The following is a 14,757-nucleotide window of genomic DNA, read 5'->3' on the forward strand; positions in this document are numbered from 1 at the left end:
ATTATATATATATATATTCGAAAAGGTCAGATTTTTTTTTTTACAATACTCGAAATCCCTAATAAATATATGTTGTGGTCAACTTATGGTACAAATGGTCTGAGGCGGTCAGGATCTCCTTGTTGTCCTTGGGTAATTCGGTTTTTACATCTGCATCGGCGGGGATCCATCTACTCGGGACGGGCTCCAAAAGAGCAGGTCCACCTTGACAGAAATAGGCCATACTGTAGCGTGGCTTTGTCTGAGTCTCGGGTTTAAAGACAACACGATGCTTGGTCGATCTAAGGAGACCTTTGGTCCAATATTCCAGACAGTCGCCCAAGTTTACAGTAACACAATCTGGCATAACTGGTGCAGAAAGCCATTCACCTCCAGGACCCTTTTCGACCTCAAGGCCACCAACTTCGTTTTGGAAGAGTAGGGTCAAAGAACCATAGTCTGAATGTCTAAAAAAAAAAGGAAAAGAAATAAAAAAAAAAAGTAATGTTTAATTGAAAATTCAATGTCTTCTCACGTAGTCTACATTCTCTTCTCACCTTCCAATTCGAATATCGTCTGTATCATTGGCATGATCGAGAGCAGGGTAATGCAACAGACGTAACACATCATTGGAAGGTCCTTCGTATGGGTGTCGGTCATGGAACCACATCTTACCACCCTTGGATTCAGGAATCTAGAAAAGTCTTTTGTTAATAGAAAGTATAAAATATGTTGGTTTATATTATCTTACTTCTAGACCAGTGCCAAGGCAGATCAGGATCTTACCAACCAGGGTATGGCACGCCTAAGAAACACAGACACACAAATTCAGTAAAATTCAGTAACACGAATTTAAATAACCGAGATTGGAAAAATTGAAACAAAAAGCAATCATTTCTTTTTTTTTTTGGCGCAGACTTACGGCTATGAATTGGCCCACATCATTCTTGTTGCTTGTAAACATGTCAGGCAATGGCTGTGGGGCGTTTGTTTTGTTAAGTTTGGCAATATGAAATGATCTATTTGTGAAGTATAATAGTTAGGATATATAGGACAGATATAACAATAATAATAAAGGGGATAAAGGGGATAAGTTTCAGCTTACTCTTTGCAGTCGCCTTTGCTATGCTTTCCGGGATCGGCACTAAGTAAAAAAAAACAAAAACATTACAGTTAGTTATGCAATGTAAAATGAATGTAATATTTGTATGTTTCTTACACTTCTTGTCGCATAGCCGAATATCCTAGGTTTCCCTTTACATCAATAGCGTATTTTGTCTTTTCTTCCTTTGACAGCTCAAAGAAACTTTTGCTCTACAAAGAATATATATATATATATATATTAATTTATATTTCATAAAAGATGTTTAACGAATTTCATATGATTTACCATGCCAAAAATCTCTTTGACTTTCTCAACTGGAATACCAAAGTTGCGCAGATAGAAAAACCCAACATTTCTGGCAGCGTCAAACACGAGCTGAGAACACTTTTGGGGGTCTGTCTCAAACAGAGAAAAGTCGATCACTGGAATTTCTTGGATAACGTTCATTTATATTGAAGGCAAGAATAAGAGAGTTGTTGGAAGGAGAAAGAGAATAAGAGTACTTGGAGATGTTGACACGGCATGAGAATGTCACTTTTTATAGTCAAAAAATTCAACAAAAAATTGCTGTGGATAAGCCATTCATGGGAGTGATCATGGGGTCAGAGTTGATAAAAAAACAACTTTTGGATATTCTGTGAGAATATTAATTGATATCTGCTTATCGTTATTGTCCTGATAAAGGCAAGTAGCGAAAAATGAAAGGCTAGAGAAGAAGAGATTAGGTGGAAGTATTACAAGGTTCGGGAAAAGATAAAAGATAGTACAATAGGGTGTAGTGGTTTATCGTCCAAGCTTAAAGGGACAGAATATACCGTTCAGCCCGATAAACTCCAGGATTCTTTGCTTCCTTCTTTTTCTTCTTCTATTGTTGTGTTTATATATCTCAAAGGGTCAGTAGTTGTAATCTTCAAGTTTATGGTCATCTATATGTATGTGTGTGTATATAAGCAGGCATATAGCTATTGATGTTTGGAAACAATATTTGTGTATTGTTATATAATATTTGAAAAAAAAAAGGGGGGGGGGGATATTCCAACTTGAAAATAGGAACAGGTGAGAAATATCTGATTATATATTGATATAGAGCAAGTAACTCTTGTATAATAGATCTTTGTGACTGAACTAAAGTCAAAGAATACATCAGATAACAGAAAAACCGAAATGCGGGGGCGTATAAAGCTTATGCTTTCAATAAAGACTGTTATCGTGGATAGGAAGAATCGAGATAAACGATATGGTCTGTGAGACACAAACGCTTATTCCGGCTAAACGAACACAAACACTATCAAAATAAAAAATAGATCAAGCAAAAAGAATATATTATGTTTATATACAGCACTAGATATACAACAGTACGCAATGCCTGCTACCTAAAAGTATGTTTGTAAATCCAATGAACTTCTTTAAAAAATAACTAAATGAAAAGCACCCTTGTTCTGCAAAAGGAAAGAGAAAGACAAATAAATTATATGTCCGAGTGTTATACAAACAATTGAAATTGTTCAAAAGAACATTGTAAAAATAATAAGTATAAATATATGAGATCCATTCAAAAATTCGTATAAGCAGTTATAGCTATAAGTATAGTCAAGCTAATATATATATATATATATGTGTGTGTGTGTGTGTATATTTTCTCTAATAGATAGTCAAAAAAAATAATAAAGAAGCTTATTTGTACACAATTTGACTAGTTCCCTAGAGATACAGCAAATATCTATCAAATTTCAAACATGTATCCATTATAAAGTCAATATTATCAAAGTGTTTATGCAGGTCTCTTTTGGCACTTACTTCTTATAATGAGAATTGTTTTAGGGTTGCTTTGGTCTAGTGCTTTCAATGGGTCACTAGGTATATGCCAAGTAATATTACTATTTTTATTTTGGACGTAAATAAGGATGTATCACATCTCCGTATGCCCATGAGAACACGCTAAAATTCTTGATGCATGTCTCATTAAAATAGTAAAAGAAGGAGACAAATACTATATCAAGTATCCATACTATTACTATACTTTCTTCCATCTAGTTCGAATCAAAGGTTTTATAATTTCTTAGCTCTTTAAATTTGCATGTAATGGATATGCTTACATATTGTGTTTGGGCTATAGTCGTTAAAGTTTGGTCCTTATTGTATTTATTGGCTTTTTCTAAATATAACCACAAGCATAGTTTTGACCATTGCATCGAATATAGAATTTCTAGCAACTGATGTTTGATTGGTCGTATGACATCCCATCGTCTATAAGAATTAGTGTTTCCACTTGGGCAGAATATATTTCTCACTGCAAACTGGCTTCACTGGCAGTTGAATGTAAAATAAGTACTGCACTTAAAACTTGGCTATCGTTAATGTACTTTGATTTTCTCTTATTTTGAGATGTAAATATACTTTTAATAGATTTCCATACAGCTATTATGTAAAATATTAGTCCTTGTCAGGATATAAGCCGGAAAAATATAATTTAAACTTCTGTCAAGCAGTCAACTACTTGGATAGCTTGCCAATATTCCAACCAAATTGACATCCTTAGTTGTAAAAGATTGTAATAAAAGCTCTCCAATATTAATGGTACCTAATTAGTATTAAAGTATTAGACAAAAAAATGATTGCTTGTAGAAGTGTGGTTTTGTTACATGTTCTGAACAGGAACACTACTAGGTGCTAAGGAAGATGAGAGAGGTACTAATATTGAGCCATTTGTTTGAAATAATGTTTACTTTTGCCAATATTTTGATTGGTCAAAGGCTAAGAAAAATCAATGCGCCTACAAAATATGCGGTTCTTTTTCTTTAATGATTTGATGCTTAATGTATTGATTTATTGATGTGTTTATTGTAAGATCTCTACTCGTTCTCACTGTACCTATACATATTTTGTGACCAAGTATATAAAAAATAATAGTAGTAGTAATAATAATAATAGTAACAGTAATAGTAATAATACGAAAGATATTTTATATTTCTGGTTTGGCACCCAACCGCTTGCTTTTTCTCTTTGCAAATGCTTCTGATTGAGAGCTTGATGTCCTTAATCGGCGCAAATTTGGCTTTGACGCAAGAGATTTAGGGGTAATTGGTATCGATGTTGTTTCTAGATATACGGATGTTCCAGAAGTAACTGGATCAGTAATTGGTACAATAGGTCGTTGAACAGATAATGCACCAGAATCTCCTTTGAGTGAGACCCGAAAAGGTACCCAAGTCAATAAGTCTGGATTAGCTGTCAATCTTTTAAAAGATGATATCGCCTTTGGTGGTTTTTCAGGCAAGACTATTTCATAATTCTCGGTTTCAGGATTTCGAAAAAGGATGTGATTTAGCTCGAGGGTTGATATAACATCTTCCAGGGCAATTGCGGTTGATGTACTGAGTTCTGTGGGTAATTTAAATAATGTTTAATATGTACGCAAAAAAAAAGGGAGATCAAGTATAATGGGTATGAGATCTTGAGAAAATATCACTTTACCCTGTAACGATACTTCTTTTTTTGCTTGTTGTAGAGCTTGAAGAAGTGTGTAGGTCCAGTATTTTCGGTAACTCAAGAGACCAAGGTCAGATAAAGGTTTTTCCGGCGACCCACATTTGGCTTCTTTTCGGGAAAGCAAGTAACCTAATTGATTTCAATAGCCATCAGTGATATTACTATTATTTTACTACGTACTACTTGCTACTTGTGCAAATGAAGCAAAACTTACTAAAGTCAATTAAGAACTGGCCGTAGCCTTTCCGTTGATAATTTGGTAATGTCATGATACAAGAAAGATTGTAATCCAAAAGTGATCTTTTCTCCTGTGCTTCCCAGTGTCAGACCATGCATGACATACCACTGTACTCGGTGGAAAGTTGATAGAAGGGATAGCGGAGGAGACTTGCCTTTGAGAAGTAGCCGACAAAGTGGCATCCCTGGTCGTCCGTCTCGGTAAGTACATAAAACAAAAAAGGTTCGACATCATAATACAATGTCTTGTGGTCAAGAAACATTTTTGCAAGCAAACAGAGATTTTGGCAATAAATCTATACATATGTGAAGGGTTTTACAATAAGAAATAAAGCCTGATTGTCTAATCCATCCATCCAACTTGACTTGCCTTGTTCTTCCTCCCGTCTACTTCAAACACAGATAGCTCTTTATCTCTATAAATCTCGTCCCCAGGCGGGTATCTTGTAGGGCACTTTAGCTTATGGACCTTGGATATTAATAAGATGCATATTATGGCAGAGTAGCAAATGGTACCTTGTGTCGTCTAGCCACAAAGGCGCTTTTCATATACTTTAGGCAAAACTCACAGACATGGAGGATCTCAAGGCGGCTATATTCTTCAGGATACGGGGCGAGATACCAGACATCAATTAGGAAACATCCCATTTGAACCTTTTGTATACGGTTTCTATCAGGTATCTGGAAGTTGAGAGGGCGGTGGTTGAAGATGCGAGGGGCAATGCGTAGAAATGACTTGGTTGGCAACGCTGTCACGTCGTCAACCGGTACTTTCTGGCGCTGTCGCAGAACACGCCGTGTAGTGGGTGTTTTGACGGAGTTCTGGGCACTGGCTTCATGCGGCACTGTTTCTGGGCTTGTCTCTCTGATCTTACGACAAACAAGTGCCTACCAAACAAACATTAACAATGTCGATGGATTGCGGAAATCGCACCACACAAAAGCAAAGTTAGAATTAGATGTACCTCTGCTCTTGCTTTGGCATGTTCGAATCGTGCAAGACTCTCAATGTTTGGGAGACCTCTGAGATGCGGGGTATTGTGTTGTTGTGAAAAGAGATCACCGAGTGAACACACAAGAGCAGGCTGTTTCAGGACCTGTTTTGTATATTCTCGTTTGTCTTGGGCAATACTTGCCAGTAGACTTTTGCCTTTTGCGGCGATCTCAACATGGCTAGCTAATCGGGCACTTGGAGGACGCCTTGTATTTGTCATGAGCTTTAAGCCAGTAAAATAGAAAGTGGGAAAATTGGGGTATTTTAATTTTTTGGCTTCTATTCCTTCCATCTCCCCCTCTCCTCTCTAGAAGCGGGTATTTCTGGTTCCAATCAAAAACAGACAAGTCACATGATATTTGGCATCCTTATTTTATTTTTATTATTCGTAAGGCATCAAATTGTAAAGCTATGTGCTTCAATGAGCCCTTTCCTAATGTACATAAAAAAAAGAAGAAAGAAAGCCCCAACAAATGTAAAGATGGAGTATCTAGAGACGACGACCGCGACGACCACCCTTTCTGCGGGTGCTGTCGGTGGGGATGGGAGTAACATCCTCTATAAATTGCAAAAAGGAAATATTGATTAGAAAATTTTAAAACAATAAAAAGGATAAGATAAAGCAAATAAAGTAACAACTCACCAATGCGACCGATTCTGAGACCGGAACGGGCCAAAGCGCGGAGAGCACTCTGTCCACCGGGACCAGGGGTCTTGGTACCAGTACCACCGGTAGCTCTAAGCTTAACGTGGACAGCAGTGATACCGACTTCCTTGCACTTGGCAGCAACATCCTGAGCAGCCAACATAGCAGCGTAAGGAGAAGACTCATCACGATCAGCCTTGACCTTCATGCCACCTAAATAAAACAAAAACACAAAAGGTACATAGGAGGGGGATGTGGGTGTAAGAATATGGCACTTTCTTCTTTCATCTCTTGGAAGCATTAAGTCCTTTAGAATTTTCAATTTTTCAATTCAAAAGAAAATCAAACAAAGACATGCTTCCAAGAGATGTTTCCCACACGCCGCTCAGCCAAACATTGTGAATGAAATCAATCAAATCACAATGTTTGGGGATGTCCTTTACAGCATCGATATTGGCGATCAACGTACCGGTGACACGGGAGATGGTCTCACGACCGGAAAGATCGGTAACGTGGACGAAGGTGTCGTTGAAGGAGGCGAAGATGTGGGCAACGCCGAAGACAAGCTCACCCTCACGGACCTGGGGACCAAGGGTGACGTTCTCAACGGGGGCTTTCTTGACAGCAGCGCGCTTGGACTATAGATATATTATATTGATGAGCATCTTTGCTGGTCTTTATTGATTGATGGATGGATGGATGGATGGATTGGGTTCAATTGTGTTGGTTGGTGATGCTTACCATGACTGATGGATAAGGGTTGAAAGGAAGGCTGGCTGGGCGGCCGGGTTAGTTGTCTCAAATGACGGTCATCGCACACGTACGCACACGCACACACACACTTGCTCCGGTCCCAGCGGAGTATGATTCCCCAAGTCACAAGTTACGCATGAACAAGATTGAGTATTTCCCATGGTCTCTCTCTTTCTATTTATCTGTGCCACATTTAAGCATGGATTCTTGGCTGCAAGCTTGCTTGGAATAGAACCCAAGCCGAGGTTACTCACTGTATGCCACATTAGTATTTTATTTAAAGACAAATTGGCGTGGGACGCGTAATTGAAAGGAAAACAAAACTTGTCTGTTAAGATAAGTTTTCATAGGTTTATTGATTGTTTATAAAAAAGGGTATTCTTCTTCTTTTTTTTTATAGGTATTTATATATATTTACTTTTATATATATGTATATATGTATAACAGAAAGGCAAACATGTCTTTCTTTAGACCATTTGATATTTAGTAAGATGGTCTTTCAAGCAACTTGCGACCAGCGTAGAAATCTGGGGTAGCATTGATGAACTAATATTCACAAGAAATAAAAATGATGTTAGGACTTAATTAAATTAACCAGTATGTGTCTTGAGCCTTACCTTGATGTTCTGGTGCTGCTTGATGTGCTGCCAGGGGTAAGGATTGTTCTTCTTGTCCAACTGGATTTCAGGGTGGGTTCTCAAGAGATATAATGGGTAACTATTGTTTTTTTTAGCAAAGGAATGTATGATGAGAATTCAAATTGATTGATTAAAGGATAGGCTGATAGACTGGACACTTACGCTACGGCTGCTGCACATCCTCCTCCAGCAAACAGAAAGAGAGGGGCCAAGGCAGGGTTTGCCTTCAAGAAAATTCCGAATCCCATTATGAGTTATGAAAGTATGAGAGCGAATGAGAGGAATAGAGAAGAAAAGAGAAAGAGTGTTTTTATAACCCTTTTATATTTTGAATGAAGACCAAAGAAAGAGAGTGCGAGTCATGAGGTCACTCCTTTGATACTTGCACAAATGAGCGTGAGAAGGAGAAAATGGTTTGTGCAGAGGCTTAAGATTGAAAGAGGGGCTTTCCAGAAATGGTAGTTGATTTAAAATAAAAATATTATAGTCTGTATATCTTGCACAGTGATGATAATAGAGCACGACTGTTATACACGGATATTTTGGTGGGGGTGTAGCTATTATTATTTCTGACAAGTGTAATAAATGCACTGATGCGGGGTAGTGGCTTCCCATGAGAAAAATATACAAATGTTTTCTCTATTTATTTTATTTTACCAGATTCATGCCGATTTTTCAGGTGTTCTCGGTTTGGGCACTGTTTGTGACACTATAGATTAAGATATACCCTATATAATCATACATATGTATGCGAGTATGTTGTTATAATAAACATTATAATTCTGTGGGTATTTTATTTATCGATAAAAAGAAATAGTGTTAAAGGTCTATGTACACAAGTAGTCTTCCTTTCTCTTTGTTTCTTTAGACTAGGAATAAACTTGAAAGGAAATTTGTCAATAAATTTGAATAATACAATTATAGACGTGAACATAGATATCAGGTGTTGCTTTGGACGTCATAGCCAAGCGAAAGGGTGGTAGTAGGTGACACTGTTGTATTGGTGGCTGTTGTGACTGGTATAGTGGTTCCTCCAACAACAATATGTTGAGGATTAAAGGCGCCAGGAGTAGCACTCTGTAGATGTGGAGTCATGGAAGTTGAGAAGGAAGAGCGTTCATTTGGAGAGAGATGGTGTCCGAATCTAGACATTACGTTGTCAAGGTAACCAAGAGATGGTCCTTGGGACATGTTTATGAGAATAAGGTACGCAAAGTAAGAAAGAAGGAAAGAGACAAGGAGATGAAAATCAATGTTAAAAAAAATGGGGGTTAAAAAAATACAGCAGAAAAGCCTTTTGGCCAATAGGAAAATATGTATAAATGCGGTTATGTTTCCTCTTCGCTTGTTAACTTATTCTCCGCCTTTCTTGCCTTCTTTTAAGTGGACAAAGACTAGAAAAATCAAGATAGAGAAGTCGGGTCGGAGGTCGGAGAGGAAGAGGGTGTGTACCTTCCGAACACTGTTTGACAAAACACACGTGCCGATTGCTATCCCACTTGCGTGCAAGGACCATGGCGCAGCTCCACGCGTCTGACCGTAAAGAAGTTCAAAAGGAGGCGGACCTTCAATAGATAAAAAAAAACCGGGGTTCTAGTTTGATATTGTAACACTTTATACTTCTTTAATTAATTAGAACCCCCAAGCAGTATTCCGTATTTTTATTTTTATATATACACCTTTTGCCAAAATGATGTCGCAAGAAAAAAAATTAAAGTGTTGCGCTTTTAAATAAAACAGTTTCGTATGTTTTTAGAAAAGAGTATTGCACAATTTAGGAAAATAGTGTCGCACTTTTTAAAAAAACAGTGTCGTGCTTTTCAAAAAAAAATATGTCGCATACATAATTGTTTATTAAATAAGATGGCCTGCAAGGCAGTCATCAAAACGTCTAGTGGAATAGCGTGCAAATCCTTCAAAAGATGACTGGGCAACTTGGCTGCTAGCATCTGCAATTATTTGAGGAATAGTATCTTTTTTAAGTACAAACTCTCTTTTCACACTACTCTTAACAACAGACCAAAATTGTTCTATTGGGTTGAGTTCTGGAGAGTAAGGTGGCAAGTAAATGCACTTGTAGCTGCGCTCTTCAATCATCTCACCAATTATTTTACCTGTATGTATTGGCGCATTATCCATGATCAGATAATGTCCCTTCATTTCAGGAAATTTGTCCATCTCAGCAAGAACGTCCTTAATAAAATTGACATAGTGATTGGTTACCGTGCCCTTTGTTTGCTGCTTTCTGTCACCGGCTAGCTTTCTTTTTTTTTTGAAAATGGTATGGGCTTTCTCAAGCTGATCTTGATGAGGCCTTTAACAGAGCACAATACTTTAGTACAAATTAGAATAGCGATACTTACAAACAGAAAGTGCTGGGTAGTTGGACTGAGCCGTCAGTTCTCGGGTCAGTTTTAAGAGCAGACAAGAAATTCTAGTCAGAAGTAAAAATATACTGCCAGAAGTACAACAACATTATAAAAGGTACCGGAAAGAGACATGTTATAAATTGAGTTTTATTATAATTGTAATAATTGGGATTATGCTAATATATAGAAGTACACAGAACTCTCACAAATATACATACTACCACTGCTACAAGTAATTAGCAAATACTTCACTAAACCATTAATAAACTAAAAATCAACTGCGGCCTTCATATTTTTCGGCGTGTGGCAATTAATAATATCATCAAGGTTTACGTTGCTTGGAGCTCTTCTTTTGTTCCCCCCTTTACCAAAACATTGAAGGCGGTAGAAGTGACCAACCTTCTTCAGTTTATCAAGGCTCATTATAAATCCCGGTAAATCCTTCAGCGACATCGGCAACTTAAACTCCTCCAGTTCCACTATAACAACAGCACCTTCGACCCGATTAAAACACCCATGTACATACATGCTAGACCCTATATTGCGATATAACGTTAAGTTATACCTGAAAAGTAGAATTTGCATCAAGTTTAATTTTACCAATTACTTGTATCAACAAAATGCACTTTGAATTATGTTCCTCGAGCGCATTCATGCCAAACAATGATAGTCGTAGCAAGTCTTCATGCGTTTTAACGGTGTCTTTCCTCTTATAATCTGGTTTGACTTCAGCAAAACCGACGTAGTGATCGAGTCTTTTTCCTTTTAAAGCGAGACAGCCAGCATCAGGGCGTTTGTCATAGTTCTGCAATACAGTACGATTCAACCTAATTATTGCATGAAGAGTCAGTATCTTTATTGCTAATCAATTATATTATATTATAAATATTTCTTACCAGATAAACAGCTTGTCATGGCCAGGATCATGTAGCAGAGGACTGATAATAGGATCTGTATAGCTCACTATCAACTCTTGCTCCTCAATGTCATGTTATTTAATTTCTTCATTCGGAAGCTTATTTAAACTAGAAATTAAAAATTATTGCTTGTTAGTAGTAGATTGTATTTCCTAAAAGTTATGTGTAATACGTACAGGTTAATCAAGACATCTATGACCCTTCCGTCCTGTTTGTTGGCTTTTTTGTAAAGGTCAAATAAGGAAATCTTTAACTCGTCCCTATCGCTTATGTCATCCTAATCAAAGAAAATCTAATTAGATACTATCAGGAATTTCTCTTCCATTCATGGCCGTCTCACCCTGAATATATGTATTATCTCCATAAAGATCGATTTTTCGATTTTGGGACTGGATTCAAACTTCTCCGATAACTCATCATTTATCATTGAAAAGTCTATTTGAGAGTATGCGTGGTTTTTCTTCAAAAGTACAATATTATACAAAGAGCTATTAAAATATATTAAAATCGTGTTTTCAAATGTGCAAGAACAGAATGACTTACAGTATCCGGAATAAATCCCTGTTAATGAATAATCCTTTCTTTTTGACTATTTTGAAAGACTCTTCTTGGAACTCCTTAAAACGCTTAAAACACTCTGGGGTATCCTCATTAATTAGAATTGTGCTTTTGAATTCTTCATCTTCGGTTAATACAAAACGCAGCTTCTCTGTATTTTCCTCCTCTACATTGCTGCTAGACACTACATTATTATTTATAATATTGGTATTATGATTATCAGCAGTGTCATTTGTTTCAGTAGTACTAGTATTAGCAGCAGGTTCAGTAGGCGGAGAAAGAAAAGCATTGGAGATATCAGTATATGATGGGCCAGCAGGCTGAATAGGATTACAAACAGCATTTGCTTCAATAGGGACATGAGCAGTAGTTTCATCTGAGCTGGGTGGAGCTTTCTATCGTGCAAAAAAAAAGATATTTATTCAAAGTACCCCGAATCTTTCTTCTTGCAATTTACCTTCAATAAATTGACCGCCTTCTTACCGCCGGCTTTCAATAGAGCAGCTGAGACGCGGCTTGTTTGAATGTTTGCAGTCCTTTGTACTTTGGTCTCTATCCATGCTTCTTCTATGTCTAATTTGATGTCTGGGCTTCTCTTTCGATTGGGATGTTTAGATCTGAATGCTGCTTGAAATTTTTTTGAAGGTTTTTTGTAGCTTCAGCTGCATTATCAAATTGGGGGATATAAGCGTTTACAGAACTTTGGTTTGCATCAATGTATGCTTTTAAAGTAGTTCGACCAGGAGTTTCCAGGTAATCGGCCATAGCTTAGGCAATATACAGGTTTAGAACTTTAGCGACGTCTAATTTCAGGGAAGCATTAATTACTCTTAGAAATATCTGACATTTAGCAATACTTTAAAATAGAGATTTGAAAAGTAAGACGAATGAGGTTTTTTTTTGTATGGAGCCAGGAAGAAAAAAGCTCAGGATTTTATTAAAGGTCTCTGATTGAATAGGAAAAGAGAAAATTAAAATATTTGTTTGTAAGGTTTTGTAGTTTATATGATGTTTTAGACGAATGAAGTGGATTGAAGTTTGAGTAACTACTAAAACGCGCAGCGGATTTTACATTTAACACATGATGACGACACTAATTTACACATATTTTTCATTTAAACGAAACTTTCCAACTCTTCTTGTCAATCGCTTTAAATAGTATCATCAGTAGTATTTGGAGACCTCGAATTGTAAGATGCAAGATGAGCACATTGGCAGCTCCTGACTCTCCTAATCATTTGATTTAATGACTTGGAAGTAACTTTAAAAGAGATGATGCTCCTTTTTAAAATTATTTATATATTATGCTCAAACCCAAATCATTTGTGTTAACCTTTCTTTATTGTTATATAGATGAATAGCGTAGTGTTTGACTAGAGCTCTTCAGAAGTGATATCTTCCGAGATGAGCGTTGGCCCTTGGTGCTTTTGTTCGATTTAATTACTACATGTTCTCAACTCGGAAATAAAAGATAAGTCATGTTCATAAAGTTACTTTTGTCATATTTAATAACCTTTTTTTTTTCTTTTTTTTGCGCATAAGATATTTTTCAATAAAATAATGTCTAGCGACGATGTATGCCCTGAGTTCATGTATTGTTTTAATGTTATGGATGAAATTCCTAAAGATGAAGCATTCAACAGACGATTGAGGGCCGAGGCTATAAGGCTGCTTACTGTCATGAGCATGTCGTTCCTAGAAACTGAATCCTAATCTAGCCAATCCAATTCAATCCTTCTCAGAAATACTACACTTTGCTGGAAGTTTCCAATACCTGGTAACTTCTAGCAAAATCCCTTTAAGATAGTAGCGGTAGACAGGTGACAATATTTTTTTATTGTGGGTTTGTCTAGGCCTTGCGCATTTTAGCATAGTGGCGACCCAAGAGAGCTGCGGTAGAAGAAATAAGAGAAAAAACAGAAATATGACTGATAAAACTAGCTAAGGGGAAGAGAAAGAATAATACAGGTTAAAATAAGAGAGACAGAGAGGAGGGGAGAAGACAGGACAAGGAGAGAAGACTATAAGCAAGCTTATTTATCCTATAACCATGGCAGTGGCAGTGTCAATGGCACTGGCTTGGGGGCCAGATGGAAGGTTTCGGTCTTCCAGATACTGCTCAAGGCAGACTGGAGGGAGGCGAAGAGAGCTACTTTCCACTGTACAAAAGTGCCTCATGACACTTTTGCCCAGTGGGGCAGGGAGGCGAAGGCAGAGAGCAAGAAGACGTTGGTGGTGTAGCTTGTATGCAAGCTGTTGGCGGTCCTGCACGGGTTTGTGGGCATGTGCCGGGTCAGCAATGATCCGATGGTCCAAGGGATCAAAATCTGTCTTCACAGACACGCCAATGTCTGCGAAGAGCTGGGTGATCTTGTCCTTGAAGTCGTTGTGCACAAGGAGGGAGAGAGTGCCGCGTTCCGGGAACGCAATGTCCAAGACACGGGACTGTTGGATCTTGAATGTTTTCAAGAGCTTTCGTACTTGGGAGTACTTGAGGTGGTGGCGGCAGGGCAGGTATACAAATGCATACGCAGATGGTCCACTTTCGGGTTGCAAGGCGCGGGTAGCTTGAGCGGTGGTGAGCTTGGGCTGGTTGGGTCTCTTTCCCATTGCCTTCTTGGCAGCAGCCAAAAACGTGGTGGGTGAGGGTGTGGAAATGGTGACAGGACCATGGGCAGAGGCTTCCGCTGAGAAATTCTCAACAGGAGCAATCTCTGTAGGCGGGAGAGTGGTGGTGGTGAAGGTTGAAGCACCAGGTACTTGTACCTGAAGCTGGAGTTGGTTGTGTAGGAACTCTACGTGCTCATTTGCGATGCGGAGCTCCTCGGTAAGAGTGCTGTTCTGTTCTTGAAGTGCAATTGAGTGTTCTACAATTACATCTATCTTGCTAAGCAGAGCTTTGTGATGTTCTTCGTGTATGGCTGCGCGTGCAAGTGCCTCGTCCAAAATGGCTTTTAGCTGAGCGTTCTCGGGGCTGCAAAACGTTTGGTCAGCCGACGATTTTGCCAGCCTAGACTGTCGAGGAGGAACTTTCTTGAAGACGTTCGTGTTGGTGGATCCCTTTGGACTCAT

The 14,757-nt window shown here is 38.1% G+C and overlaps 6 protein-coding genes across 6 annotated transcripts; all 6 read right to left on the minus strand.

Moving 5' to 3' along the window:
• Window positions 1–58: 58 nt before the first annotated feature.
• Window positions 59–1,531, minus strand: PHYBLDRAFT_164437 (hypothetical protein; the record flags this gene model as incomplete). The annotated part of the gene is made up of 7 exons (XM_018435003.1): window positions 59–446; window positions 537–673; window positions 731–784; window positions 902–998; window positions 1,085–1,123; window positions 1,199–1,293; window positions 1,370–1,531. The coding sequence occupies 7 exons, from the start codon at window positions 1,529–1,531 to the stop codon at window positions 59–61; spliced, it is 972 nt and encodes a 323-aa protein (XP_018295569.1).
• Window positions 1,532–3,892: 2,361 nt separating this feature from the next.
• PHYBLDRAFT_131186 (hypothetical protein) lies at window positions 3,893–6,023 on the minus strand. Its single transcript, XM_018429409.1, has 5 exons — window positions 5,327–6,023; window positions 5,172–5,270; window positions 4,962–5,106; window positions 4,788–4,886; window positions 3,893–4,702 (listed from the first exon to the last, which is right to left on the minus strand). Exons 1-5 carry the CDS (start codon window positions 5,456–5,458, stop codon window positions 4,488–4,490), a joined length of 690 nt encoding a protein of 229 aa, XP_018295570.1. The 5' UTR covers window positions 5,459–6,023; the 3' UTR covers window positions 3,893–4,487.
• Window positions 6,024–6,157: 134 nt separating this feature from the next.
• PHYBLDRAFT_36472 (hypothetical protein) lies at window positions 6,158–7,210 on the minus strand. Its single transcript, XM_018440078.1, has 4 exons — window positions 7,192–7,210; window positions 6,920–7,088; window positions 6,448–6,663; window positions 6,158–6,362 (listed from the first exon to the last, which is right to left on the minus strand). The coding sequence occupies exons 1-4, from the start codon at window positions 7,192–7,194 to the stop codon at window positions 6,295–6,297; spliced, it is 456 nt and encodes a 151-aa protein (XP_018295571.1). The 5' UTR covers window positions 7,195–7,210; the 3' UTR covers window positions 6,158–6,294.
• A 1,570-nt stretch (window positions 7,211–8,780) lies between these two features.
• PHYBLDRAFT_164439 (hypothetical protein) lies at window positions 8,781–9,357 on the minus strand (the record flags this gene model as incomplete). The annotated part of the gene is made up of 2 exons (XM_018435004.1): window positions 8,781–9,022; window positions 9,294–9,357. 2 exons carry the CDS (start codon window positions 9,355–9,357, stop codon window positions 8,781–8,783), a joined length of 306 nt encoding a protein of 101 aa, XP_018295572.1.
• A 1,120-nt stretch (window positions 9,358–10,477) lies between these two features.
• On the minus strand, window positions 10,478–12,450 carry PHYBLDRAFT_164440 (hypothetical protein; the record flags this gene model as incomplete). Its single annotated transcript, XM_018435005.1, has 8 exons — window positions 10,478–10,746; window positions 10,811–11,037; window positions 11,107–11,148; window positions 11,304–11,404; window positions 11,468–11,615; window positions 11,671–12,080; window positions 12,143–12,280; window positions 12,382–12,450. 8 exons carry the CDS (start codon window positions 12,448–12,450, stop codon window positions 10,478–10,480), a joined length of 1,404 nt encoding a protein of 467 aa, XP_018295573.1.
• Window positions 12,451–13,722: 1,272 nt separating this feature from the next.
• Window positions 13,723–14,757, minus strand: PHYBLDRAFT_60664 (hypothetical protein; the record flags this gene model as incomplete). The annotated part of the gene is made up of 1 exon (XM_018440678.1): window positions 13,723–14,757. The coding sequence occupies one exon, from the start codon at window positions 14,755–14,757 to the stop codon at window positions 13,723–13,725; it is 1,035 nt and encodes a 344-aa protein (XP_018295574.1).

This window comes from Phycomyces blakesleeanus (assembly GCF_001638985.1).
Source record: "Phycomyces blakesleeanus NRRL 1555(-) unplaced genomic scaffold PHYBLscaffold_4, whole genome shotgun sequence".
Classification (NCBI taxonomy): domain Eukaryota; kingdom Fungi; phylum Mucoromycota; class Mucoromycetes; order Mucorales; family Phycomycetaceae; genus Phycomyces; species Phycomyces blakesleeanus.

Bases quoted from the DNA above. Each gene is read 5' to 3' on its own strand.
- PHYBLDRAFT_131186 (XM_018429409.1), bottom strand. From the start codon at position 5,458: ATGGGATGTTTCCTAATTGATGTCTGGTATCTCGCCCCGTATCCTGAA. The intron at 5,107-5,171 runs GTTGGATGGATG...ACATATGTATAG, and splicing joins GGAAGAACAAGGCAAGTCAA to ATTTATTGCCAAAATCTCTG. The intron at 4,887-4,961 runs GTCTCCTCCGCT...GACACTGGGAAG, and splicing joins CGGCTACTTCTCAAAGGCAA to CACAGGAGAAAAGATCACTT.
- PHYBLDRAFT_36472 (XM_018440078.1), bottom strand. The intron at 6,664-6,919 runs GTACGTTGATCG...TGTTTTATTTAG, and splicing joins GACCATCTCCCGTGTCACCG to GTGGCATGAAGGTCAAGGCT. The intron at 6,363-6,447 runs GTGAGTTGTTAC...TGCAATTTATAG, and splicing joins TCTCAGAATCGGTCGCATTG to AGGATGTTACTCCCATCCCC.